General features: G+C 38.9%; 1 protein-coding gene and 1 long non-coding RNA gene across 12 annotated transcripts in view; one reads left to right on the top strand and one right to left on the bottom strand.

Annotated features, from left to right (window-relative positions):
• Window positions 1-2,848: 2,848 nt before the first annotated feature.
• On the top strand, window positions 2,849-7,736 carry LOC124883191 (aldo-keto reductase family 1 member D1-like). The gene is made up of 9 exons (XM_047390176.1): window positions 2,849-3,003; window positions 3,121-3,288; window positions 3,419-3,535; window positions 3,637-3,714; window positions 3,914-4,036; window positions 5,578-5,687; window positions 7,205-7,370; window positions 7,464-7,546; window positions 7,623-7,736. The coding sequence occupies exons 1-9, from the start codon at window positions 2,911-2,913 to the stop codon at window positions 7,663-7,665; spliced, it is 981 nt and encodes a 326-aa protein (XP_047246132.1). The 5' UTR covers window positions 2,849-2,910; the 3' UTR covers window positions 7,666-7,736.
• A 2,594-nt stretch (window positions 7,737-10,330) lies between these two features.
• The window catches only part of LOC124883192, a 30,821-nt gene continuing 28,097 nt past the window's right edge, over window positions 10,331-13,054 (bottom strand). For 9 of the 11 annotated variants that reach the window (XR_007042104.1, XR_007042101.1, XR_007042105.1 and 6 more), the window contains one exon: window positions 10,331-11,667. This is a non-coding gene — a long non-coding RNA (uncharacterized LOC124883192). The remainder of the gene's footprint in view (window positions 11,668-13,054) is intronic. The other 2 variants (XR_007042103.1, XR_007042106.1) reach the window with 2 other exon arrangements.

Here is a 13,054-nt window from a genome sequence, read left to right as displayed (position 1 = left end):
GGGTGAACGTTGAGAGCCAGTGTTTATCCGAGAGCCTTTGCTGTTCGGAGAAACCGAGACCCAAAAAATAGAGATCACCCAGAAATGGCTTACAGAGTTTCTACAAAGAGGTAAGTTGAACTCTGTTAATGATGGGGGACCGGATCAGAGGTTTGAAACTTAGATTCTCCTTAGGTTTATACATATGTGCTTACAAAGTGTGAGTGGATAACCCGCTGTTTTGCAATATTTTTGCTTTTTTAACTACAACTTTTAAGTTATTCATCAACTCCCTGCAGTTACATGTTTTTACTAACATATTATGTCTGTGTTATGATTGAAAGGAAGATGCACTTTATGTTATGCAATTAAAACCTGACCATAAAGGACCTGAACTTCTAACATTTGCTTACTTTCAAAACACATGTGGCAGGAAAAAGAACACTGCACGTCATCCTGAACACAGCACCCCTACAATAAAACATGGTGGTGGCAGCATCCTGCTGTGGGGATGAATCTCTCCTGGGCTCACATTGTAAAATACAACCCCTGGCAAAAATCATGGAATCACCAGTCTCTGAGTATGTTCCTTCAGTTGTTGAATTTTGTAGAAAAAAAACAGATGACAAACATGACAAAAAACTGAAGGCATTTCAAAGGGCAACTTTCTGGCTTTAAAAAATACTAAAATAAATCCCGAAAAAATAATTGTGGTAGCCAGTGACGGTTAAATTTTTAGAACAAGCACAAGGAATAAATTATGAAATCACTCAATTTGGAGGAAAAAAATATGGAATCACCCTGCAAATTGCCATTACAAACAATAACACCTGCATCAGATTAAATCTGCTCGTTAGTGTCCAGGTAAAAAGGAGTGATCACACCTTGGAGAGCTGCTGCAACAAGAGGACTGACATGAATCATGGCTCCAACACCAGAGATGTCACTTGAAAAAAAGGAGAGGATTATCAAACTCCTTAAAGAGGGTAAATCATCACGCAGTGTTGCACAAGATGTTGGTTGTTCACACTCAGCTGTGTCTAAAACCTGGACCAAGTACAAACAACATGGGAAGGTGGTTAAAGGCAAGCATACTGGTAGACCAAGGAAGGCACCAAAGCGTCAAGACAGAAAACTTAAAGCAATATGCCTTGAAAACAGAAAATGTACAACAAAACAAATGAGGAACAAATGGGAGGAAACTGGAGTCAACGTCTGTGACCAAACTATAAGAAACCGCCTAAAGGAAATGGGATTTACATACAGAAAAGCTAAAAGAAAGCCATCAATAACACCTAAACAGAAAAATCAAGGTTACAATGGGCTAAGGAAAGGCAATCGTGGACTGTGGATGACTGGATGATTGTCATATTCAGTGATGAATCTTGAATCTGCATTGGGCAAGGTGATGATGCTGGAACCTTTGTTTGGTGCTGTTCCAAAGAGATTTATGCAGACGACTGTCTGAAGAAAACATGCAAATTTCCACAGTCATTGATGATATGGGGCTGCATGTCAGGTAAAAGCACTGGGGAGATGGCTGTCATTACCTCTTCAATAAATGCACAGGTTTACATTGACATTTTGGACACTTTTCTTATCCCATCCATCGAAAGTAGGTTTGGGGATGATGACATCATTTTTCAAGATGATAATGCATCTTGCCATAGAGCAAAAACTGTGAAAACATTCCTTGAAGAAAGACACATAAGGTCAATGTCATGGCCTGCAAACAGTCCGGATCTCAATCCCATTGAAAATCTGTGGTGGATGTTGAAAATGGTCGATGACGAGGCTCCAACCTGCAAAGCTGATCTGGCAACAGCAATCAGAGAAAGCTGGAGTCAGATTGGTGAAGAGTACTCTTTGTCACTCATTAAGTCAATGCCTCAGAGACTGCAAGCAGTTATAAAGGCCAGAGGTGGTGCAACAAATACTAGTGATGTGTTGGAGTGTTATTTTGTTTGTTTGTTTTTTATGATTCCATATTTTTTTCCTCAAAATTGAGTGATTTCAAAATTTATTCCCTGTGCTTGTTCTAAAAATGTAACTGTTACTGGCTACCACAATTATTTTTCGTGATTTCTTTTAGTATTTTTTACAGCCAGAAAGTTGCCATTTGAATTTCCTTTAGTTTTTTGTCATGTCTGTGATCTGTTTTGTTTCTTTAAAATTCAACAACTGAAGGAACATCCTCAACTGGTAATTCCATGATTTTTGCCAGGGGTTGTACATAATATGTTGCAACACAGATTTTAATCTTTAATATTAGCCATGAATAATTCCCTTGTCATTGGTCAATTCCTACAATAAATGGTTCTTTTTGGAAATGTTTGCCATTCATGGGAGAATCTACATAGAAAAGTTATGTATTGCCATTACATTCACAAATAAAATGATTGTATTCAAAGACAGTATTGTTATTCTTCATATGAATTTATGCACAACTACTAATTAAATATCAAACATGGTATGAAGATAAACCTAAAAATGGCGCAAAACGAAAGCAGACAACAGGGCTAACTTATTTTTGAGCTGAGCCATTTGATTTGAATCCCAAAAAATAGCCACAATTCCCATCGCAACAAACTATACATTACCCAGGCGGCACAGCCGTTACGGTGCACCGTTAAGGACAAACTGCGCATTTAATTAATCAGCTCTACAGTCAACAGTCTCCAACACCTTTCTGCAGCTTGATTGTGGCATGCAAATAAAACATGGCGTTTGATCTCATAGGTACATTTGCTTAGAAATGTGTCAGATACTGCAAGCTTTATCATGTGTATGTGCCTGGAGGCTGTTCTCTCTGTCTGGGAGGAGTTTTTGTCTGATCAAAGAGCAGAAACACTACACTGCAGTTGCTCAGATTGACACACTACTGCTTAAGACTTTAGCTCAAGACACTGTGCAGCAAACTCCTTAAACACCATGGAACTGACAGCAAAAAAACACTCAATTCCTTTGAGTGATGGAAACAGCATACCTTTGATTGGACTGGGAACCTATGGGAATCCTCGCCAGGTAAGACTGTTATGTAATTGGACAGTTAATTGATCTATATATATTATAACACTATTTAAAATCTGTAGCTGATATTTTATTGGATATAGTGTACTCATAAAAAATATTTATTGACAGACTCCCAAAGGAACTTCTTGCGAAGTTGTCAAACTGGCCATTGAGGTAGGATACAGACACATTGATGGAGCCTTGGTCTATTACAATGAACACGAGGTTGGACAAGCAATCCGAGAAAAAATTGCAGATGGGACAGTAACAAGAGAGGATATCTTCTACTGTGGAAAGGTTTGCTTGTTTGGAAATCGACTGTTGAACCTTTTCCCCTCAGAACAAAGTTCATGGCCACAGAGATTACCTACTGCCACAGTTTTGCAACAGTTAATACCTGTTTTTCTGGTTTGCACTGATTCCACAGTTGTGGAACACATTCCACCCCCCTGAGTTAGTTCGACCTGCTTTGGAGAAAACCCTGCAGACGTTACAGCTGGATTATGTGGACCTCTATATTATAGAACTGCCCACCGCTTTCAAGGTAGGAGTGCGTCTTATGACATGTGTAGGGTCTGTTGGTTCTATAAAAAATCATTTTGACAAGATTTTAATGGTTGGTGAAGTTTCTGTTAACTTTTGAAGCCAGGAGATACGTTTTACCCACGTGATGAGAACGGGAAGTACATTTACCACGAGACAGACCTCTGTGCTACATGGGAGGTGAGAGCTGCTTGACATCTAAAACAATTCATTCACACTTATGGTCCAAGTTCAAGACTGTAAAGAAAGGTTAATAGATAAATAGGTTGCAAGATAAAGGTATCAGGTAGAGGTTAGGATTCAAGGTAGAGTTTGCAATCGAGTTTTATGATCTTTGTGTCTAGGAAATTGTTTCATGTTCTTTATACATCTTGGTCAGGCTTTGGAAGCTTGCAAGGATGCTGGGCTGGTGAAGTCTCTCGGAGTATCCAACTTCAACAAGCGCCAGCTGGAGCTGATCCTTAACAAACCTGGGCTGAAGCATAAACCAGTGTCAAACCAGGTACTTCATTGTAACACTTGCACTGTTCCAATACAACAAACTGTGAGAGTTTTTAAAGAATGGACAGAATGAAATGACAAAAATAAAACACATATACCAGTCCGTTGCCAGATCGGGAACAAATTGCAAAAACATTTCACCTGGTGAAAGACTAATGAACAATTTATAAACCTGTAATAAATGGAAACATTAACATTAGTTAAGCTTTAAAAACCTAGCTAGCCCTGTAGCCTGCCAATCACAACAATCACAACTGTTGATGGCTCACTTCACAAATTTTACAACTTGTACTTGATAACTGGATTAGGTTAGTTTTAGTGACTCGGCATGAGTCTCAAGGATGTTTTATTTTATTTTAGATTCCTTAAAGTAGCCGCCCTTTGGTGTGATGACTGAAATATTAACCTTTAGCCGTCTCTCAATGAACCTCTGGGAAGTTCTTTCAAGACTCTTTGGAAAACCATTTCAGGTGACCACCTCATGAAGCTCATGGAGAAAATGTTAAGAGAGCAAAGCAGTCATCCAAGCAAATGGTATTGAGACTTAGTTCACATTTTTGTTTACTGTATAATCCCATGTGTGTTTATTTACAATTTTGATGTCTTTGGTAAGAAGCTACAATGTAAATAGTGATGAAAATAAAGAGACCCATTATGTGAGAAAGTGTGTCCAAAACCTTTGACCGGTAGTGTAAGCTGATCTTTTCTTTGGGATTCGTGAGTCATGTGCTTCACATCAGATATGAGCCATCATCATCTTATTCCTGAGACGTCTGCTGACCTCTCCTCTGACCTGCGCCCTCGCTTCAGTTATCAGCCTTGTACTGTAAACCATGGCTACCACTTGTCCAATTCCTCAACATCTGCTCAAATTCCTGTCTCACTCAACATTTCTTATCCTCTTAAACAGTAGCTTTAATTCTTACATCGGTGCTGCTCCAACTTTTATTTACAGCATTTACTTCAGTTACCGTTTAAAATCATTACCTCAATTTCATCCTTTCTTGTTCATACATAATAAGTGATTATCAGCACTATTCTTACACATATAGTTGTTTAACAAAACCCAGCTGCATTTTTATCATAAAAAAATTATTATAGATATGTATATTCTTCCATTTCTATTTATCAATCATAAATGTAAAAATCATAATTCCTTCCACAATCATGGATATATGTTTGACATGATTAAAAAAAAAATCATCCTTCATTCTTTTTTTCATGACATCTTATCCATGTGGTATGATCATTAGTCATTTTAACTCTGCAGAAGAAAAATTAAAAGTAATAGCATGACTCCCTATGGATCTCCCAGAATTCACAGCTCTAGAACGTGAATATTTATTGATTTATATATCATTTATTTGATTGTAAGGGTTTAATTAATTTCTGCATGGATACATTGAAGGATCTCACTACATTTTGACACAGTGAATGTCTCTTATGGCTGCCTTGAGTGTCTATTAATACCAGGGTTGGTAAGTAGTGGAGCCCACTAAGTCTAGACCTGAAGAAAATGTACTTTTACTCTTTTGAACACAGGTTGAATGCCACCCGTATTTCACGCAGCCAAAGTTGCTTGAATACTGCCGGGAGAAGGACATTGTCATCGTTGGTTATAGCCCTCTAGGGACATCTAGGGATGCAACGTGGTAAGGACATTTCTTTATCTGTAATAGTAAATGAGGCAAAGAAAAAAAAAAAAACTCATCCAAAAAATATATTACCATTATAATATATTAATACACATCAAAATGTACACGTCCATTTATCTGAATCCTCACTCAGTCTTGCACTTAAAAAAAAATATCCAAAGATTTGAATGAATTTTAAATATTTGTTTTTACATTAAACAAATTTTAATCCCCAAACAATGTAGGGATTGAGGGTATTAGACCTGGCTGAGTTTTTCACCAGTATAATTGTACCTGTTAGCTCAGTAATGATTGGGTAATTAAAACAGAGCAACCCAAGAAGCAAAACGAACAGAAATCAAAACATTTAAATTCTACAGTGCCTTGCAGAAATATTTATATCCCCTTTTACTGTTTTTACCACAACACACATAAGTATGATTAATTGAGATTGTATGTGCAGACCAGACGGCACCCAAGACACAAAAACTTTTGAAACCACTTTTTGATTGAGTTAAAACTTGTTGTGGAATTTTCTTATTAAAGTGGGTAGAAGTTGACTCATAACAAGAGAAAATCCGGACTTTGTCTTTATAAGTTTTATTCAAAGGCATTCAGCGTTTGAATGACTCTGTCACCGAGCAAGTCAGTTAACCAGAGCCCCGATCAACATTTACACACAGTATTTATACCAGAACATGACAGTGTTATCTCAACTTCAAAGAGTCTGTGTTTTACGACCCCAGACCCTTCTCGAGTTCAGAGGTGACAAAGTTATCTGGGAACCCATCTGTCCTTCCCAACACATCATCCTAACTGTGGGTTTTAACCATTAAACTTCTGATAATGGCTTTTACAGCTTACTCCCTAACACAGATGTTCACTGGAGTGAGGTCACCCAAAGGTCACACACTTTGGAACACTTAATAAAATAATTTCCATTACAAATTCCAAAGCTTTTGGAATATGTTTATTTCTAAACCATTTCATTGTAGCTCCGGCTGTATGTTTAGGGTCGTCATCTAGAGGCCGTCTTTTGCGGCCACCCAACTGCTTTTCTTCCAAATTTGCTCTTTTCTACCTTCAACTCTGAATTTTTCCCTGTTAGGGTTAAAAAAAAAAAAAAAATGATCGCCACGGCATGATGCTGCCACCACCATGCTCCACAATGAGGATGGTGTTTATTGTTTTTCCACACATAGCGTTTTGTATGTAAGCCTTAGAGTTCCATTTTGCTCTCAACACCTTTTTCCACATTGGCTGTGTCCTGGACATGGCTTTAAAATTCATTTGTGGAGTGCATGTCTAATAATTTTCATGTTAATAAAGGTTATCAAGGGGTGTCAGAGTAAAAGAGGTTGAATATAAATGCATGCCACACTTTTCAGCTCACATTACTTTGTGTTGCTCTATCCCAGCTGGGATTTTTATTCCCCAAACACCCACAGGATGCTGGGATGAACAACAGCTGGAAACAAGGTTCACTTAAAACAGACTGAAACATTTTGCTGACATCACCTTTTTTTTTTAAACAGGGTAAACCTAAAATGTCCCCCATTGTTAGAAGATGAGCTTCTGGCCTCAGTTGCCAAAAAGTACAAAAAGACCACAGCCCAGGTGTGCCTGAGGTTCAACGTGCAGAGAGGAGTGGTGGTCATCCCGAAGAGCTTCAATGCTGACCGCATTAAGGAGAACTTTGATGTATGTTTGCATTATGTCCATTTATTAAAGAATCTGAACATGTTGAAAGTAAGATACAAGAAATAAGTTCTCGCTGATTTGTCAAAACTACAGATTTTCGACTTCTCTCTGTCGGAGGACGAGATGAAGGCAATCGAGGGGCTGAACAAGAATATTCGCTTTGTGGAGCTCCTCATGTTAGTATATCACAGAACTTCTACTTTGCCTCTCTTTCAAACACAATATTCATATTTCTATTTACTGACTCAACAGGTGGGCTGATCATCCAGAGTATCCATTTCATGACGACTACTGACATCCCAAATATCAAGACATTTATTCATAGCTGGCTCATTGTCTTGTTGACTAAACTGAACTTGGAAAGACTTTTTTTGTTGCACATTTCATTATTTCCACCTCAGGAGTGTTCATGAAGTATCCATAGACAAATGTAAACAGTATCAGTTTTTGTGTCTTTTGTTTCAGACACAAACATAAACTGTATATTTGTAACAGTTCGTCAAGGTATTCTGATAAGTTCACCACACTGACAGAAGTGCATTCCAGACCCTTGTACTAAAACCATAGTGTATCTGTTTATCTCTCATTGTGGTTACATTTTTCCATCTATTGCGATAAATTATCTTACAAAATGCCCAAATTGCACAAATCCACAGTTTCTTTTAAGATGTACAGTATAATTTAAAAACTTTGTTTCAGACTCAAAGTTTTTTACTTCTGATTCCAGTTTGGGCCAGCTCATTCTGATGTAATATGACAGATTAAAGAACAAAATAGATAAATAGACAACCTCCTGCTAAGGTCATTATTTGGGTAAGAAAGCCACAATTTCTAAGAGAGCACAATAAATAGAATGTGGGAAATATCTGTAAATTATTGGTTGTAAAAGCGAGTACCAAACATCGCTCTGGTGGGATGGAAATGATGCATAATCGATATGAAATATCCAACGATAGACGACAACATATTTTGCCTGAAAAAGTCAGGTACAAAACGAACAAGACTGGAAAAAAGGGGGGAGGGGGAAATAACAAATCATCTCCCGCTCCACCTAACCTGACAATGACTTAAAGGGAGAAGACAAGAAACACCTATTTGCGATCTACGCGCACAGCCAGAGACGGACTCCATTCTGGAGAAGTCCAGCTTTTCACTCCAGGGCCGTCGACCTGCCTCGTTTATTACCCGAAAAGTTACACTGAAGCCCCCCTCTTCTCTTTCATATCTTCTGTGCTGATTCTAAATATATATATATATATATATATATATATATATATATATATATATATATATATATATATATATATATATATATACCGGGGTCTGTTGGCTCTATAAAAAATCATTTTGACAAGATTTTAATGGTTGGTGAAGTTTCTGTTAACTTTTGAAGCCAGGAGATACGTTTTACCCACAAGATGAGAACGGGAAGTACATTTACCACGAGACAGACCTCTGTGCTACATGGGAGGTGAGAGCTGCTTGACATCTAAAACAATTCATTCACACCTACAGGGGTTGGACAATGAAACTGAAACACCTGGTTTTAGACCACAATAATTTATTAGTATGGTGTAGGGCCTCCTTTTGCGGCCAATACAGCGTCAATTCATCTTGGGAATGACATACAAGTCCTGCACAGTGGTCAGAAGGATTTTAATCCATTCTTCTTGCAGGATTGTGGCCAGGTCACTACGTGATACTGGTGGAGGAAAACGTTTCCTGACTCGCTCCTCCAAAACACCCCAAAGTGGCTCAATAATATTTAGATCTGGTGACTGTGCAGGCCATGGGAGATGTTCAACTTCACTTTCATGTTCATCAAACCAATCTTTCACCAGTCTTGCTGTGTGTATTGGTGCATTGTCATCCTGATACACGTCACCGCCTTCAGGATACAATGTTTGAACCATTGGATGCACATGGTCCTCAAGAATGGTTCGGTAGTCCTTGGCAGTGACGCGCCCATCTAGCACAAGTATTGGGCCAAGGGAATGCCATGATATGGTCCCCCAAACCATCACTGATCCACCCCCATGCTTCACTTTGGACATGCAACAGTCTGGGTGGTACGCTTCTTTGGGGCTTCTCCACACCGTAACTCTCCTGGATGTGGGGAAAACAGTAAAGGTGGACTCATCAGAGAACAATACATGTTTCACATTGTCCACAGCCCAAGATTTGCGCTCCTTGCTCCATTGAAACTGATGTTTGGCAATGGCATGAGTGACCAAGGGTTTGGCTATAGCAGCCTGGCCGTGTATATTGACCCTGTGGAGCTCCCGACGGACAGTTCTGGTGGAAACAGGAGAGTTGAGGTGCACATTTAATTCTGCCGTGATTTGGGCAGCCGTGGTTTTATGTTTTTTGGATACAATCCGGGTTAGCCCCCGAACATCCCTTTCAGACAGCTTCCTCTTGCGTCCACAGTTAATCTTGTTGGATGTGGTTCGCCCTTCTTGGTGGTATGCTGACATTACCATGGATACCGTGGCTCTTGATACATCACAAAGACTTGCTGTCTTGATCACAGATGCACCAGCAAGACGTGCACCAACAATTTGTCCTCTTTTGAACTCTGGTATGTCACCCATAATGTTGTGTGCATTTCAATATTTTGAGCAAAACTGTGCTCTTACCCTGCTAATTGAACCTTCACACTCTGCTCTTACTGGTGCAATGTGCAATCAATGAAGACTGGCTACCAGGCTGGTCCAATTTAGCCATGAAACCTTCCACACTAAAATGACAGCTGTTTCAGTGTCATTGTCCAACACCTGTATACCAATATATGCTGCTCAAAAAACTAAAGGGAACACTCAAATAACACATCCTAGATCTGAATGAATGAAATATTCTCATTGAATACTTTGTTCTGTACAAAGTTGAATATGCTGACAACAAAATCACACACAAATCATCAATGGAAATCCAATTTATTAACCAATGGAGGCCTGGATTTGGAGTCACACACAAAATTAAAGTGGAAAAACACTACAGGCTGATCCAACTTTGATGTAATGTCCTTGAAACAAGTCAAAATGAGGCTCAGTATTGTCTGTGCTCTCACAGAGAAGACTGAGAATTTTTCACAAGATAGAAAACAAAACTACATCATACAATTTACATTCTAAACTACTAAGTTAAAGAAAACTCACCACATACTATCTTGTACAATTGAGTCTTCACGAAGGCAACCTTCCCACTTCTTCCTCTGAGACTCATTTTGGCCATCATTTTATTTGTCATAGTTCTGCCATGGTAAAGCAGATTTATCTTAAAATGTTATAATGCAGTTTAGTTCATTATGAAAATGTAGCAAAGAGCAAGTAAGGGTGTGTGTGTGGGAACATTTTGTCAAGTTAACTCCATTTCCATACATTTTTTTCAACTTATCAAAACTACTGGATCACATAGTTTTTGTTGTTCATATTACCAGGACCACAATACTGTAATGCAAAAAAGGGAACAAAGATACTTACGCAGCCATTGACTTCTTGACAAGATCTGCAGCATCAACGCCTCCCAACCTCTTTAGATGTTTACTCTGAAAAGCAATAACAAGAAATCAATTAAAAATATAACCAAAAGTTGATAAGTAGAGTCCAAACCTCTACCCCATGTAGAACAAGGAGTTTGTAGTGGCCACCAAGATTAAAGAGATCATGACAACAAATTGCATTTTTCTGTGGTTTTGGGTGTATAATATGATCTGTTGTGCACTGATGAGGTCGTGTGAATCTCAAGAGCGGGTATCAAAGGCTCTGCTCATGGGCGGTCAGCTTTGTTCCTTTGCTCAAAAACGGTTGAATCAGAGAACAGTTCAACTTTCTACGCAGGCTACCTTTCTACGTCATTCATACTCTCCAATCAGAGCATACCTTCAAGCGAACAGCCTTCCCCCCTCCCCTCAGCTGACACACAGGCTGAGTTGGAGTAGCATGTCGCGCTAGCAGGTCTGACTATACTGAGGATGGCTACTAAAAAGGGTAGCAGTGTTGTCCAAGGGTGCTCAAAAACAGATGGAAGTTTCCACTTACTCCGGAAGGATGAGAGAATCAGAGAAGAGTGGCTGAAGTTCATTTATGAGGAAGTACCACTCGATTATAACACCAGTTTGAGACTATGTTTAGCACACTTTACTGAAGACTGTTCCTGAACATGGGTGAATTCAAGTCAATTATGACCCCAAGAACACCTGAGGGTTAAATCTTACCAGTTCTGCTCCCTCATTCTTGTCCTCCAGGCGAATCTCTAGAGCTTCAAACTCTTGTTCTGTATTTGCCGGCTTCACTTTCTGTTGAAAAAAAAATTGGGAAATTGTGAACACATTTTCAGAAGTCCTGTCTCCCCACCAAAGTAGAGGAACTGGGCACCACATAGATCCCTGACTTCTATTTCAGGGGGAGTTCCTAACAGGGTTCTAGCATCTTTTGGCAGGCGGTGACCATATTTGCATAGCACCAAGAGCAGCTCATCTACCGATGTGCCTTATTTTTTACAGCCCATTTAGCCAAATCACTCCTCGGACAAAGTTCCAATTTCTACATCACTTTCACTATCACTGTTTGTCAGGAGGTGATCATCTCGATACTCATCTTCTCCTGTATCAGATTTCTCCTGTGTCTGTATGTCTATCGGGCTATCGGCAAAAGAAGGGCCTGGATTCTCATTTGAGGGACCTGGATTCTCTTCTGAGTCACTAGATTCCAACAATACACGTAATTGTGCTTTTTGGCGTCTCCATTTTTTGTGATACATCTGGGAGTGAAATTAAAAACAAACAAAACATTTCTAAGTCTGAATAAACATCTTTAAATTTGAAAATAAGAAAGTGAAACAATCAAATACAGGTAGGCTGTGCTAATCATTTCTTTTAACATATTTCACATTAACCTGTATTTAAATGTTCCAAAATTGTAAACAATTTTTTGAAGGTTACAGTAAGTTACTTTGAAATGAAAATGGATGGTTAGGTTGGGAGACAACTCCCCATTGAAGACAACTTGGGTCATGTTCTCTAGAAAAGAGAAGGCAGAGGAATGTGAAATCTCAACCTTATTTTCAAAGATTGTGGATGAAAAGTGTGTCAATATGCCACATTCACCAGCAGAGACATTGAACATTCTTGATAAGACACACACCTGTAAAGCAGGTGTGTAGTGTACTCGGTGACCTTGGGGCATCTGCAGCCACAATCTCCATCAGGAGATTAATGTTATCCCTCTTGCCAGTGCCTCATTCATGTAACATTAACATTTATTTTTGTGTGACCACAGCCAATGCTGCCAGACATAAGTGGTAATAACTAAGGCTGAACAATGTAATAAAAAAAAGTATTTGATTAAAAAAAGTCATTGATTGATAGGTAGTAGTAGGGATATATATATATTTTTTTTTAAATTTATTTTCTTGTTAAACATATTTGTGGGACATTTTAGGCTTGGTGGCCTAATTTTAAAGCAGACCACAAAATCATTAAACTCAAACTTTTTACGAAAAACGGGGGCCGGCGCTTAGACGCCGTGATATGACGCCGTTTATACCAACCCTTCGAAGCTGACAGACTCAGCGCATGCGCAATAGCCGACATAAAACCGACGCGGAGAGGGATTCCAGACGTCAGTCAAAGGGTCGATTCGCTCATTAAAAAAAAATGAGCGTATCAGCCTGATTTCAACGTA

The sequence above is a fragment of the Girardinichthys multiradiatus genome, chromosome 17, assembly GCF_021462225.1.
Source record: "Girardinichthys multiradiatus isolate DD_20200921_A chromosome 17, DD_fGirMul_XY1, whole genome shotgun sequence".
In the NCBI taxonomy this organism is placed as follows: Eukaryota; Metazoa; Chordata; class Actinopteri; order Cyprinodontiformes; family Goodeidae; genus Girardinichthys; species Girardinichthys multiradiatus.
The sequence above is the reverse complement of the archived record's forward strand: the minus strand, read 5'-3'. Positions and strand labels throughout refer to the sequence as shown.

What these genes read in the sequence shown, in the direction of transcription:
- LOC124883191 (XM_047390176.1), top strand. Translation starts at nt 2,911, where the DNA reads ATGGAACTGACAGCAAAAAAACACTCAATTCCTTTGAGTGATGGAAAC. An exon ending in ACCTCTGTGCTACATGGGAG is followed by an intron (nt 3,715 to 3,913) that starts GTGAGAGCTGCT and finishes CATCTTGGTCAG; the next exon opens with GCTTTGGAAGCTTGCAAGGA. An exon ending in GCATTAAGGAGAACTTTGAT is followed by an intron (nt 7,371 to 7,463) that starts GTATGTTTGCAT and finishes TCAAAACTACAG; the next exon opens with ATTTTCGACTTCTCTCTGTC.